The 16881-nt window shown below is 31.2% G+C and overlaps 1 protein-coding gene across 4 annotated transcripts in view; it reads right to left on the reverse strand.

The window, feature by feature from the left end:
* Tlk (Tousled-like kinase) overlaps positions 1 to 16881 on the reverse strand; it is a 435474-nt gene that overhangs the window by 11206 nt on the left and 407387 nt on the right. For all 4 annotated transcript variants that reach the window (XM_075381105.1, XM_075381106.1, XM_075381107.1 and 1 more), the window contains 6 exons: positions 15531 to 15653; positions 13933 to 14025; positions 9265 to 9512; positions 5990 to 6476; positions 4730 to 4821; positions 800 to 947 (listed from right to left, as the gene is read on the reverse strand). In XM_075381105.1, coding sequence (XP_075237220.1) covers positions 800 to 947; positions 4730 to 4821; positions 5990 to 6476; positions 9265 to 9512; positions 13933 to 14025; positions 15531 to 15653 — 1191 coding nt within the window. The remainder of the gene's footprint in view (positions 1 to 799; positions 948 to 4729; positions 4822 to 5989; positions 6477 to 9264; positions 9513 to 13932; positions 14026 to 15530; positions 15654 to 16881) is intronic.

Here is a 16881-nt window from a genome sequence, read left to right on the forward strand (position 1 = left end):
CCATTTATAAACTGGCATTTAACCACATCACAATTGTCTTAGGTGTTTCATGACTTTTGATTCATGAAGTTTTAACTGAAAAATTGCCTTTAAAAATTGTGTGCCAGATGGGAACTGAAGATGTTAACCATCACACACAAGGAAAACAGTCTTGCTGGAGCACACGAATTAAAGGCTGAACGAAAACGAATGTAATGAATTGTTGATTGCAATGTTACCGAAGATGAAACCTGGATTTCTTATTTGAACGTCGACACAAAATAGCAGTCAGTAAGATGGTGGCATTCATCTCCTAGACTGAAGAAGTTAAAACAAGAGTGTACAATAAAGAAGCTTATAACTACTATTTATTGCAAGAATTTATTTTTGTATGACAATACCCAGCTGCTCACAGCCAATCAGGTAGTGAAATAACAGGAAAAAAACATCCACTGTGTAGTCCTGATTCAGCTTCCAGGGATTATTTTCTTTTTCTTCACCTTAAACGGTGACTTGCATTGCAAAGTTTTGATGATGACAACAAACTGCAAAATGTCATTACTGCATGGATTAATTCACTGGTGATGGAATTTCATAGAATGGTAAGAAAAATGTCGAAGACAGTTATTTTGAAAAGTAGTAGATAAATGTAGTATTTATACATAAGTAATAAAGTTTACTAATATCGAGTTTTGTTTTTATTTTAAAATGTACGTTAATTTAAAAACATGTATTATTCATAAAGAAATTCCCTTATAAGTTATTCTCAATATTTTCAACACATTCACAAATTATTGAATAAAATAGAACATATATTTACCTGCTTTAAATAGAAGTCTAAGTCATGCCCGTCACAATATTCTAAAACAGTACAGAATGAATTTGCATCTATTTCGAAGACATCATATAGTTTAACGACTCTAGGATGATCCAATGCTTTATGTATATTGTACTCCCTCAGAGCATGTCTAAAACAGAAAATTTATTACTTAAAACTTAGTACATAAACAATTAATTTTCCCTACCGATACAATCTGACATCTTTCTAAGATTCATTAAAATTCTCGAAATAATATTAAAGACGTAACATTTAAATTTTAAAAACTGCATTACTTTATAATAGTTTAAGCAGATAATACAGTAGTTGTGTTAATTATTATTAACCCATTCAATTCACTGCCAACAAAAATTAAATTGATTTCACTCTATGCCAACCCCACAAAAACCCTCAGTTTTACAAAATTTAGTTTTTACTGATATTCTTGGTTACAAAATAACATTATTCAATCATTTCTGCCATTATTTTTCTATAAATACCTTGTCATAAAAGAACTGTAGATTACGGTAAAATTTGTAATAAATTTAACTTGTTTGTAAAAAGTTGAAAAAGCTTACACAAGAGGAAAGAGAAAACTCCCAATGAATGGGAGTAAGAACACTTAATCGTTATGTATTTTCATAACGTATTGTTATTTATGTTACATAATGTATGAATACATGTAAGAGTACTCAATTAAGCTTTTTCACTCCAACTCCAATAACACTTAACCTGAAAAGGGTTGCCCCTCCCTAAACTGAATAAACTGGGAAGGCGTTTGGTACCTAAACCTAATAAGAAATTAGATTTATGTTGGGAAGACTTAACGTCAGTTTCCTGCAACTACTTTGATTCGAACGATTTCATATCCTGATAGTTTTTTAATGATTTCAACGTCTAAGATAGTAGCAACAAACAACAGTTACGTTATGAAGTGCAGTTATCAAAGAGAAAACCCAAATTCCAATTATTATAAAAGAAAAAATAACATCTCCCTAAGATAACTTCATCAAGGGCCAATAAATCATATACCTGAAGTCGTATAAAGATTTTGAAAAATAAAAGAACAGAATATGAACAATAAAAAAGAAAACCTATCATAACTGGAACATTACAGCTCTAATTAATGAAAGATTAAAATAATGAAGAAATCGGGAAATATCAAATTTTTTTCTGGGTATTAATGAAACAAGACCAGAAGGGAAATGGGAGATCAGTATCTCCCATTTTTCCCATAGAAAAAAAGAACTGAAAAGATCGAGAGGAAATTGGAGATAATACCTTTGGATAAAAATAAGTTAAAAAGTTGGACCAACAAAACAAAAGATAAATAGATAAAGAAATCTTTATCTGTAAAAAAAAAATATTTTCAAACTAAATAAATTTTTGTTGTTTTTATTAGAAAAATTTTGAATTAAAAAAATCCAATAGAGTTAGAAATAAAGACATCAGATGGCAGATGGGACTGGAGGATATGATGAGGCCATCGAGAGAAGACAAGTCACTTGGTATGAGCATGTACAATGTATGTCCAACAACAACAGTTTACCTAAACAAGCGATGGACTGGGTCCCGTAACACAAAAGAAAAAGAGGTAAACCCAGAATAACCTGGAATGAGGGTGTAAATAAAGCCAATTAGTTTATTATCAATTATCAATTAAATAGTTTGTTATCCTGCAATAACAAATTGACTGTCCATCCTGCAGGATGGACAGTGAGAAAACAGAAGACATTGGCGTATAACGGACAATGTCAACATACGTTTAGAACTGATTGTGATGGATGGGATTTTTCATTTAGACTTTGGAATCTTATTGTTTAAGTTATAATAAATCAAGCCTTGTTTTCCTTATTGATTATAGTACTGGAATATAAGCAGTATTATTTATATCAAATACAGAAAAAAAAGATTGTTTGATTCTGATAAATTTGATATGTAATTACATGAAGAAGATTGATGCAACCATATTGTGTTATATGCGTTGAAGTTTGAATTACATACTACATGAATTACATCTATATATCCATGTTACATTAAAAATCCATAATTTTCTGTTACTTGTCAATGTACAGTGAATATATGATTAAAAAAAAGAAAAAAAACATTTTTGCGTGCAAAGATAGTATTATTTTGTCTTGTGATGATAATGAATAACAGGAATTCTTAAATAAAAAATTGGAAGAAAATTGCCGGGGGAAATCGAACAGTTTTCATTTTGTAACATAGATCTAAATGTTATATTTTAATACAGAGTGATGTTTAATCCTGTTACCCAATTTTAAATGTAATTTAAGAACGGGAAATTTACGTGGAATAAAAAAATGTATTTGTTACTTACAAAAGAGATTTAATAAAAGCTATTACTTACATAATTGTTAAAGAATATGCTCAAAATGCCCACTGCGGTTACACACTCATGGACTCTTTTCAGCATATTAGCAGAAACCTTTTTAAGAGTCGCATTGGAAATATTCGCGATTAAGTCTGTAATATTGACTTTAAGTTCAGCAATAGTGTGAGGATTGTTTTTGAAGGCCTTGTACTTAACATAGCCCCACAAAACGTAGTCAGGAGATGCGAGGTCTGGGGACCTTGAAGGCCATAAGCTCTTGCTTATTATTCGATCATTAAAGAACTCTTGCAGAAAATCCACGGTTTCTCGAGACATGTGGTATGTAGTGCCGTCTTGCTGAAACCGGCAATACCGTTCTTGAGGTTCCAGGAGGGACACAAATTGGCACACAATATTCCTGTATACTTCACCATTTACTGTCTGTTCAAAGAATACAGGTCCGATTATATGATGACAAGATATCGCACACCACACACCAATTTTTTTAGGATGCAAAGATTTGTCTTGTTAAGTGTTAGGATTTTCAACCACCGAAATTCGACAGTTTTGACTGTTCACATAACCGTCGAGATGGATTCAAGCTTCATCACTAAAGAACACCGTGTTTAAAAATTTTATTCCGTTATCGTTTACGAGAGACCTAAACCGACGGCAATATTTCAATCGCTTGTTTAAATCTGGAGGCTGATGCTCTTGGACTACTTGTACACGATATGGCTACAATTTCAATTTTTTAGCGGCTTTCTGAACACTCAAATATGACAAACCAACTTGAGTGGAAAGTTTTCATAAACTTTTCCGTGGAGAATTGGGCGATTTTGTTTTCATATTCTCTAAAACGTCATCTGTCAAGTGAGTAAGTCGACCGCTACATTTGCTCTCACAAACACTACCTGTCGCTCGAAATCGGTTTGCTAGCCTAGAAATTGACATTTTTTCTGGCGGAGGAACACCAACAAATTTAATTTGAAATTATTCTTTTACACTCGCGTTCGATTTCGTAGCAAAATATTGTTCAAGAATGAAAACTCGTTCTACGGTAAAGGACATTCTGTTCGTAACACGACCGGAAACGGCACAAAAGTTTACAAAGCTCAAGGAGAATCAATTCACACTGCCGTATCTATACCGGTTGAGTAGCGCTATTCCTTCTAAGAAAGGAATTTTCCTTTCTTAGAAAAAAATTACCAGACATTAACAATTGGGTAACAGAACTAAAAAATCATTCTGTATAATTACATTTTTCAAAGTAATGAACATTAATTTTTAATTTAAGTAACATTTAATTTTTAAAAGTAATCAAAATAGATATAACATATTATTTTATTACATTTAATATTAAATTTAAGCAATTTTTATAAATAACTTCTGTTACCTAAAACAAATATACAAATCATCTTACGAACAATTAGTAAGACAATAAATTAATTCAACCTTCACAAGAACATATTTCATAAAATTATAGAATGATAAATTACTAAATCAAAACTGAATTAGTATTTTCCAAATACACTAGTAACAAATGCACCACAAAATAAAGTATCTTATAAAATATACCTTGGGTTTAAACAACTTACTTAATGTAATTAGCTTTTTTGTCTTCTTTCCAGTCCTTATTCAATTGATGTACTTTACACGCAACATATCGCTGCTCTTTTAAATCAAACGCCTGTTTAAAACAAAATATATTTATATCTATAATACAATAACACAAAAAAATTAATTATTATCAATAACAGAAATCACAAATAAGGCTTTTCTTGTTTCTTATAATAAATGAGCATTTTCATAGTGCTTTTATTATTAATAATAATTTATTATTACAATGCTATGATGCTCCATTGCAAATTCATTAACAAAAAATAGTTATATTAAATTAAAAACTTAATATTTTCAATTATTAAATAAATTAATTAAAATCCATTTAAACTAAGAATTAACAAAAAAAATTAACTGTTTTAATTGAGTTACGGCTCATCAGAAAACCATTTCTACTCTAGATCCTGAGTTGTAACTACGACAGAAAATTAATAATCTGAAATGGCCAATTTAAAAATTCAAACGCTTATAAATATTTCAAATGCAATTTAAAATTTGAAATATAGATAATTTGAAAAAGGATGTAAAAAGTATGACAGATGGATAAAGTGAAGAACGAGTAAGTAATTCACAGGATTAAAGAAGAAAGAGCGCTTACATTAGAAGTACACAAAAGAAAACAAAACCGGTTAGAGGAAGTGGAATCTTGACAACTGCATCCAAACGGTCAATAAAAGGAGAAAGGAAGGAAGAAGGATGAAGTTAATAGAAGAGATGAAGATTGGCAACAAGGGGAACGAAGGAGAGAGATTGGGAAAGAAAGGGTTGGAGACCGTGCTTAAGGGACCTGCTACCAGGTAAAACACAAAACGATGATTCGTATTTGGATTTAAAAAAACTTGTTAACTTTCTTTTACAATATTCAATCACGTACTCCTTTATAACAAAAATGAAATCAATTCTTAACTTTACATTTATAATTTATAAATTTAACGCGTAGAAAAAAATTCAAACTAAAGGAGATACAAATATTCAGGTGAAATGAAAAGTTGACTTTTAAAAAAAAAGTATTTATAAAAGGATAAACTCGAAAGGAATAAACAACTTATGCATAATTTTTGTTTTTATATCAGATATCAATACAACTGGTATAAAAGAATTATCTTTATGATAAATTGCATACTAACAGCTTTCATAACACTTCAAATTTAATAATTAAAAAAAAAAAAAATTGTGAATATCACACTTCTTACAAATAAATATAATAAATAGAAAGAAAATGAAAACGGTTTGTTTACCTTATGAACTTCACTGAAGCCGCCTTTACCAAGTAACATGAGTAATAAATATCGCTCATTAAGAACTGGATGATTATTAAACCGCGATTGATCTTCATTATGAATCCTTTTTAATTCCCGAATATGAAGATTACGTTCCCTTTCTAATTTCTCCATCTCTAACTGGAGATCAGCGTCCTCTTTTTTCAATGCACTCTGCCGTAACTTTAATATTTCATCCGCTTCATAATATTCTTGTGCAGAAAGTCCCGGTAACGGATCAGGTTTTAGAAAAGTCGCCGAATCGGTTCCGTTATGTAATGCCGATTGATTACTACCAGGAGGTACAGCGACGGCAGGTACCCCGAGCACACCGGCTGTAGCGCTGCTTCCCGATTGACTACCGGCACGTTTTCTTCCAGTCTCACTATTTGTCGGCCGTTTTTTCATTAACAACTTTTTCTGACGATCGATTTCTTCTCTTTCTGATGTTATCTCTTCTTGCCGCCTGATAACAAAGAAAATAATTGTAATATATATTAACTCACGTCATACGATTTGTAACAATTTTAATGAGTGTGAATTAGTACATGTTAATTAAATGGTATTTTGTTGACAAAGCATAATGTATAATTTACAGTGCAAGATTCAACTTTTGTACTAATAAATATATTAAGACAGTTATCCACTGGGGTTTTAATAATAAATTCCCAATAAAGTGGTTTAATTTTTATACTCTACATTAGATATTTTTTGTCATCAAAAAAGAAAAAATCAAACTTTCACTCTAAAATTTCCTGGGGTTTGATTAAATACAATTTAAAACAAGTTGAAAGATAAAAAAAAGATAAAAACAGCAAAATTAAAAAAAAAACTAACATCATATTCTTGGTAAATGGCAGCAAAATACTCCTTATGTAGAAAAATTATATCATCTTTTTCTGGTTGGTGCTTATACCACAAAAGAATCTACAGCTTTTAAGAAATATACAAATTAAATTTTAAACATACATATATATATAATATTATTATTATCTTTTATGACCGCATCGGATCACTTTAGTCAGTCCATTATCAGTCTCTTCAATGGGACTGTTTGGGCCTTACCAGTACTTTGTCATACATTCCGATATCTGTGTCCTTTCTAGTGTTGAGAATGCTTATATTGTGAGGTTTTATCTTGTGAGTGTAAAGCAACTGTTTTTGTTCTTGTTTAATTATATCTGTGGTGTCTTTTGGTGTAAGGTTTATTTCCTTCAGATCCTCTCTTATTTCTCTGATCTATCTGCATCCTATCTTGGTGTTTTTCGAGTCGATATTGTACTGTACCCGCTGTTACAGTACAATCTCACTAGGATGCAAGTCTCGAATCTTGCATCCTCATGATATGTCCAAAGAATCCCAGTGACCTCTCACGCACGGTATCAGTGATGGGTTGGTTCTAATTCTTTGTACACAACTTTGTCGTGTACAATCTGCCATTGCTTGTCTTTTTGGTACTTTTTATTGATGCAGGTTCTTCCAATTCTTCTTTAGATTTTCTGGAGTCTGTCTGTCTTTGACTGTTCGTTCAGGTGGAAGAATGTTTCTGTTGCTGAAAGTGGCTTCCGGTTTTATAACAGTGTTGTGGTGTCTCACTTTTTGCATTTATTGATAGGGATTTTTACTGTAGGTGTATAAAGTTAATTTTTAAGCTTTAGCTAGTTTGTTTCTTTTTACTTGGATCAGGGTTTTTTCATTTAGGTTGTTTGTTATTATTTCTCTGAGGTATTTAAATCGGGTTACTATTTTGATTTTATTACCATTTATGTTTACTTCTTTTATTCGTGCTGGTTTTTGAGGCATAATTTCTGTCTTTTCCAATGATATTTTGAGGCCAATTTTATTTGTAATGATTTTAAATTTCTTATATCTGTGATTCAGATATATATACATATATAAAATAAAACAAAACAAATACTTTGAATTTTGTGTAATCACATTCCACTAATCTGAATTTCTCAGAGATCAAAATTATTTGTTTAAAAATGACAAAACTAGTCATAAAAAATCAATGTACCTAATTTGATTACAAATCATAAAATTCTTTGGTTAAACACTAATATAAAATCATAATAAAGAACAATCAGTATAAAACTTTTATATTTATTATTTTATTAATAATCTAACCATACAGATATTATTCTTTACAAATAAGGACAATAACTGACCGTAGACTAATAAAAATGGATTATATATTTAATGAAAATAAAAATGAACAAAAAATTTAATGTCAAGAAAAGTTAATGATATCAGTTTATGGAAAAAAAACTACTTCATTCCTAACGAGAAATAACAAAGGCCAACATGAAACACAATAATGCAATGTTTTTATTTCACTAACATTTATTGACAATACAACTTAACATAAGTACTGCCACATCAAATCCTATTACTACTACAGATTTGAAAGACAAAGTGTTGAGTAAACCAAAACAAACAAAAATAAATATATAAATTTTTTTAAATATAATTATTTGTAATTTGAACATATAAAATATATATTATAGATACACAACTATTCTGAAAACAACAAAACTGCTTTTCAACAGGTTTCAAGCTAAAAACCCACTTATTTTTTAATGTGTTATTTTATTTCACAGTAACTTTTTCCATTATTAATATCTATCCTTTGTCCATTTTTTTCTTCCTTCTACTTAACTGATGATAATTTCTAAGAGAATATTCCTGACAAAGAAGACAATCAATGTTAACTTTATAAACAAACTACCTAAATAAAATAGTAAACTAAAATTCTTGAAAGTAAATGTAACATTTTAAATATTGTTAATTTCACCCGCATCACCTACGTTAACAACAAATTAATTCAGGTAAAATCTGAAAGTTAGTTTGAATTTTCATCATATCATAAAAGAAAACATTAAATATTAATTTTTTAGGGGATATAATGACCAAAAGACTTGACAAATCCAAAACATAAATGCGTTATGGTTAATCGTTGAAAACTAACTACTCTGGCACAAACTGATTGGATAATTTCTAAATTTATACCACACAAATTAATACCGTAAAAAGTTATTTCATGTTATCACAGTATAAAAGTATACCGTTAATAACTTACAAGCAACTAATCTGAAAAACCAGACAATTTAAAACGGTTGAAAAATTTTATTTCTACATAACATAAAAAGAACGGTAATAAAATAAAATACATATATTAATGAATACAATAAAATCCGGTACTTAAAATTTCATAAAACAGATCACATACTTGAATATAAAAATAAAGAACAAACCTCGATAATTCCTGGAATGCATATCCATCAGTCCAGTTCTCTTGAAACGTAGCGCCGACACGTTGTGTAACAAACTGGCCTAGTCTAAGCCTATTTTGCATGCATCTTTGCCTTGCTTCCTTCTTTTCGATATTTGACTTTTCTTTTAGTAATTTTTTAACTACATCGATACATTTATTAATATGACTTTTATGTTGTTCTAACAATTTTTGTTGTGATGCAAGCTGGAGCCTTAATTCTTCCGCTGTCTGTAAAAAAAAAAACAAAACGCAAAAGATTAAAACGACATATATCAACTAGAGTTTCATAGAAGAAATAAAATGACAACAACAATAACCTACCACCCTGAAATAAAATATTAGCTTTTTCATCTTTAATGTCATAATTTTTTTCATATCGCTGTGAATATGCATGTATTTTCATGAGGATGATATGGTTGAAATGATAAGTTAAAAAGTGCCATGCCAGACCCTCGTTGGGAATCAAACAACAAACTAATCAAGAACCCAGTATATACTAAACCGGCTGGCTAATGAACTCTTATAAAGATTATATTTGTTATAAAACTTCCTCAAAAAACCGATCTCATTATTTAAAGTAAGATATCAGTAGAATTTTATTTATAAAGATCCTTACAACTAAAAGACAAATCAGAAATAATGTATAACTATTCCCTGTAGTTTTCAATACAATAATAATTTTAATAACACATTTTTAACTTACGAACTGTTATAAACACAAAATTCTTTTAGTTCAGGAAAACTTAAATACTGAACAAATAGGTAGATGTATGAAACATCGTAATAAATTTCAGCCAAGTGCTAGCAAATATTATCATGAAACAAAACATTATCGGTTAAGGGTTTTACAGTCAGCTTGTAAATTCACTATCATTCTGGTCAATATGAAATCAGCAAGACTTCCTGTGGATCCATCATGTAAATTCTTTTTACATGATGTTCTTCACTTTTTCTGAACGATGACATAACATAGATTGGTATTTAATTTCAGCATTTTCATGATACACCAATGTTCCATCACCAATAACAATATTATTAAGAAATTTATCACCGTTTGACCAGTATACTTGTACTTAAATTTTGAAAAAAGATGTACAGCGATGAAATTGTATATTAATGATTTCAGTGTTTGCTTTATTGAACATACTTATAATATGTTACCCTGCACACCAGACCATTTAGTCACAATTGGAGATCCTTTGAAACAACTTTCATCCACAATTATACAGTCGGGTGATCGAGCGATTGATTTAATTGTTGGATGTCAATAGATATTTGAAGATGTTCTATAGATTAGATAAGCTGCGCACAATGTGATCAAACTTGAAAGTTAACCGCTACATCTCAAATGAGACAGCACTTCTGTCGTATTGTAAATGACATGGAACTGTTTAGGTCTCAAGATCAGCAATTGAAATATAACATATTAATGTTATAAAGGTAATAGAAATTAAAATAAACAATTATACTGTGAAAATATATAAGTGGAAGTCATTTCTGTGGTGGTGTGGAAAAGAAAGCTCTCCGATACGTATTATGAGAAATACGACATAACAAGCACGGTTTATAATCTGGTTCACGAGATATTTAGCCAGCTATAACATGATATTGGCTGGTGACTAACACAGATGTTAGGAATTCCACATATTTACTTGCGGATTTGAAATTTAACATCTTAAGTATTTCATCAACCACAAAACATAGTTTAATATGCGAGTTTACTATGACAAACTCAAATGTTTGAAACTGGTAAGCGCATTCATTTATGGATGAAAACATCACGTTTTAAATGTTCTAATATGCATGCGAAGAATTCTGCCCACTTTAAAATATTAAATGTTTGGAGTATGGTATTTTTAACTTCATACAGTAGGTTTTGTTGTGTAGTAAGAAATAAAATAAAAAATAAAAAACAAAATTTTCTATGTCATCGTTATGATCAGATAATAAACATGAAAAGAAATTATTAAACAGCGAAGAAAATTATATGCATTTTAACTTGCTAAAAGAACAGTTTTACAACTTTTTTAATTAGTGTCGGCAGAAACTCAGCTGTTCAGTTATCGACAATATAGTTACTTAATTTACACCTTTCAATTTTCTGGATACAATTTCCACAGGGATTTTTTTTTTTTTTTTTTTTCCCCAGATATTGTAAAACAATTAAGATTTTACGTTCATAACTGATGTAGCCTGTGTATAATTATAACAACCAACCAGAGTCGCCAGTTCTCATCATCTTCAGGTGTTCTGAAAGGGGACAGGTATTTACACCACTGCAGTTTCCATCTATCCCTGTCCCAAGCCTTCTCCTGTATCGCCTTGTCGTTTCCAATATTCACTTCATCTATTAACTACATTCTTTTCTTCCTTGCTTTCTTTTCCGTCTACTGATCCTTTTAATGCAGTTGTAAAGATTCCAGCTGCCTCTAACCACATGTCCTAATCTGTTTCCTTTTCTTTTATGCCTTCCCATACAAGCACTTCTTTATCATTACTTCCTCAGTCCTCACTTTATCCCTACATCTTAATTTTCCATATTGACATCTTCGGTTTAGATATTCTCCATCTTCCTCACATCTGTGTTTCACTTCCATACAAAGAATTTGGCTAACTTCCTTAAATCTTTTACTACATGATTTTTTTTCTTCTAAGGGCTTTCTTTGCCATCACTAACCTTCCTTCTATTTCTAATGCACTCGTCCAGTCCTCTGTCACCAAAGTCCCCTACACATTTCTAATTTTTTACTTTTTCTATTTTCCTTCCCTTGTCGTTACTGCTAAATCCTCTTTGTTCTTTACTTCCATTACTAGAGTTTTTCCTGTATTTATTTCAATTCCTTCCTTCAGAGCTATTAACAATCTTTGATGCGCATGTGTACCATCAGCTACAATGACCATACCATCAACAAACTTCATGCTTTTTTCTCATCATCTTACAATTAGTCCCTTCTCCATTTTCTAATATATTCCTATTAGTATCTAATATATTCTTATCAGTGTTAGTGAGAAGCTACATCCTTGCCTAACACCTTGACCTAGACACAAGCAGCCAATCATATCTTTATTTACTTTCATTGCTGCTGTTTGTACATTGCTGCTCTTGAACAATTATTTATTAACATTTCCATTCTACAATTCTCTCTTTAAAAATTTCCCTATTTTATACCATTTGATTTGATCAAATGCCTTCTCTAAATCTACAGGATAGCGCATGAAATGATCCAACATTTGTTTTGGCAATAATTGTTTAGGTTAATAATTATTAATGTATTTTATGTTGGCAGAAATTACAGCAGTTCATGAATATTATATTCTTCTCTTTCTGAGTGCACTGTTTGTGTATCGTTCTAAGATGGTTGACAAAGGAAGACTGACTGTTGAACAGCCAGTCAATGTTCATTCTCCACAGAATATTCCATATGTCAGAGCAGCGTTGCCGAGCAGCCCGGGCAAATCAACAAGAAAAGCAGCAGCACAACTTGAGATTTCTAGGCGATCTGTGCAGCAAATTTTAAAAACCGATTTGTATTAGTACAAAATAATGATTTTTTTTCTTCTAAGGGCTTCCTTTGCCATCACTAACCTACCTTTTATTTCTACTGCACTCTTACAGCCTGTATTGCCTAAATTAACAATTGACAACAAAATCAAAGAATGGCATTAACTGAACGGACTATGAAAAAAGACATATTGTTGAACAATGTTTGGTTTATAGACGATACACATTTTCACCTAGACGGGGTTGTTAATAAACAAAATGTGTGTTTTTGAGCTTCTGAAAATCCACACGTGCCTCATGAAAAGGTGAATCACACTCCAAGAATTACGGTATGGGCTGCCATCTCAAAGTCATACGGCCAATCTTTTTTGAATGACAGTGAACATTATCTAAACATGCTGCATAATATTTTGTTCCTCTTCTGCTTTTTGTAAAAGGATTTCAATTAGAAAACGAGTGGTTCATACAGGATGGAGCCAGACCACATATATATAATGTTGTTTTAGACTTTCTGCGTGAAACTTTTAACGCAAATGTCATTTCAAACCGATTTCCTAATCATTTTATGTGCGGATAGAATTGGCCCCTGAACAGTCCTGATTTGAATCTGTGTGATTATTTTCTTTGGAGATTTCTAAAGGAAAAAATTTTCTCTAAACATCCTCGTATAACGATGGAACTGCAAGTGCCGATCATCGAGGTGTGCAACAAGATAACTGGGGATATGTCATCGAGTTATTAACAACATAGGAGTTCGTGTTGAAGAAGTTGCTAGACGTGATGGTGGTCATATTGAATACGTCATAAGCAGAACATAATCTCCAGATATATAGTAAACACGTATTTTACATATCTGTATTGCGATACAAATTATTTTTTTTAAGAAAATCAAATGTTGGGTCATTTCATGTGCCGCCGTATCAAACACAGACTCATTTCTTTTCCTCTCTCTAACCGTACTTTTTATAATCCAAAGGTATTTCTGGTTCTGCCAGATTCTATTTTTTCAAAAGTAAAAGTTGGAAATATTATGGAATCTTAGTAATAAAAAAAATTTAATGTATAAATACATAACCAAAATTATAAAAAAAAATTAAATAACTTCATTAAGAAAATTGAAAAGTAAAAGAAACCACATAAACTTACCCTATTAAGTTCATCTATTTTATTATTACGCAGTTCCAAATCGGATGAAGCCTGCGTTTCAAACTCCGTTATCCTTTGGCAAGTGAGTTCAGTCTGTATTATAAAGAAACAAATAAAAAAATGAAAAATTCATTTACATTAAACATACATATGCACCTGCAAGCACAAATATACATTTATAAGTAAGTGTATTCACAAATTTTTGATTAATTACATAAAACAGTTCAGTGTTTAAAAACCCACTTTAATTTACATCCTTAGCAATGTTAACTCAATATAATATTAAAATAAAAATTGAATTTGAAAACTCTGCATTAATATAATAAATAATCTTGCACGACTAATTATACTTCTAATGCAGAGTAACGGCCTGAATTTCCTTTAAATTTACCAACCGGTTGTATATTTTCTTTTAATATTAGACATTTACTAGTCAGTCTTTTTTTCTACAATCTGGGGGAAAAACAGTCCCTGAATGATCTCATAAACAAAGAGTTACCACCACCACAGAAAGCTTTCCTCCAATAAAAACCAACAACCCTAAAGGTTGCAACAACTTCCACATAGTAACAACATGACACCAAAGATGGAATTAAGCTGGTAGCTCATATAATTTTTAGGACAGTTACCTACGAAAGAAGGAATTAAAGACAAGATAGGAAAAAAGAAGAGAAAAGGGACATTCAATCCAAAAATGACCGTCAGAACTTTGTTATGATCAGAGGAATTTAACGCATTAACTTGTTTCATGTAAAAAAATTATAATAAACAAATTTTAAAATTTGTACATGGGGGTTCATCACCATCAATGTCTAAAACTTTAACATAAAATTAAATGATATACACTTCAAATCACGGAAATCATTTTGAAGATGTTTTTCAAAAATTTTTATGGTAGAACCCAAAATAGACAATTCTCTAGAACCAGAAAAAAAACGCTTTAATATTAATAGTTTATTACGTTTCATTATTCTTCTTCTTCTTACAGATAAGGATTAGGTCTATGTTCATTCCAAACTCACAACAAGCTATTGCCATCTTTCATGTGGTCTTTCAATATCTCTACTTGTGTTTGGCTGATAATTTTGTACTTGTATGGAAATCCTATTATCAGATATTCTCTCAAGATGTTGCTTCCATCGACTGTGATAGTCCGTCACGCTTTCATTCAGACTACAAATATCAGATTCAGTTCTTATTTCTTTATTCCATACCCGATCTAATTGTGTGACACCCTTCAGCATCCTTAGAAATTTCATCTCCGCTGCCTGCATCTTACTTTCTTTTACTTTTGCGGTAACCCACAACTAGCTTCCATAAAGAAGAACTGAGGTAGCCACAATCTTATGGAATTTCAATCGTGTCTCTTTCCTAGCTCTGTTATTTAACGTTTTGTTTATAGTACCACTCATTATTATTATTATTAATGAATATACTTTTCATTATAATAAACAGTATTTGAAAAAATGTAAAACTGTTTTTATTTCATATCAAACCACCGGCTGAAGAGAGTTATCCCTAGTCGGACCCCAGGGATGGTACATACACGAACATTATAATATAAGCTTTAATAATGTAATTTTATTTACAATATTTACCTGTATTTGCTTTGATAGCATAGTAGGTGGTAACCGTGGAGGTTGCATTAGTGTTGAGTAATCGGCCGTAACCGACGGTACCACTGTTACCGGTGACATGGTTTGCTGCGGTGATGGCGGGTACTGAACAAAAAAACAAAAAATAGACATATATCATAAAGTACAACTATATAACAGTAAATCTAAAAATATTACATAATTTTACCCTATACACAATTCTGCACCCATTCCAATATTCATTATACGCAACATGGCCTCTTAAAATAACCATGCATAAATTATGTGGGAAAAATAGTCAGTCGCATTCTGATAGGTTCTGGAGAACATGCTGGCCATGCGACATTTTCTCTTTTACAAATCACATGGCCTGTAAACATCTCTCAAATTACTTCAAAGGTTGCTTAGGCAGCGCGGGTTGTTGCACATGCTGCCAATCAAGTCGATGCCATAATGAAGCAGTTAAGTACAAGTAAATGTTATAACATTATCAGGTACCAGTAAGAAGTGACCGTTACCATGTGCACTTCCTCTTCAAAGATATAAGGGTCTATAATTACAAAACTTGCCAAAGCACACCAGACAGTTTATATGTAGATATGTGAACAGTGAAGATGTATATGAAACTACTTAGGATTCATATCATACCAGAAACAAAGATTTTGTTTGTTCACATTGTGCCCAATAAATAAAAACGCGCTTCAACATCCATTAGCAGGACCGTTTCATTGATAGACAGATTGATAAATTTTGCACAAAATTTCATTCGATTTCCTTTGACACACCATAGATCTCATCATCATAACTGCATATGGATGAAAACTCAAATACTTGTTTAAAATTCTCCTGACAATGTTGTAACATAAATGAAGGGCTGCAGTGTTGCAGTGTGCTTTCTCATTGAGCAATTAGAGTGTAGTATCGCCTGATTGCCAATGTTTGGAGGAATTCTCATGGTTTGTTTATCACAGCAAACCATGAGTCAAATCAATTACGACAGTAATTTGTAAATATTTTATTCACAATTTTATTACATTGTGTGAAGCAACAGTACCATGACGTGGAATATTGAAATGCCGACAGAATAATCGCCAAGTAATCTCAAGCAAATCACTATTTTCAAAATACATTTTCACTATGTATGCACAGCATAAAGTAGTTGACTGCTCCATTGTTGCCGAAATGGCATCCGATACGGAAGATCATAGCCATCTCGATTCTTGTCTATTCCCCAGTGTTGCCAACTTATTTTCTTTTAAAAACACCAGTTTCCTGTGACTCACCGTGAACACAATGTTTAGAACAGATGAAGTGGATAGCTGAGGATGAATGATAATGTAAATAATTTGAGATT

Source organism: Lycorma delicatula, chromosome 13, assembly GCF_047948215.1.
Source record: "Lycorma delicatula isolate Av1 chromosome 13, ASM4794821v1, whole genome shotgun sequence".
NCBI lineage: Eukaryota > Metazoa > Arthropoda > Insecta > Hemiptera > Fulgoridae > Lycorma > Lycorma delicatula.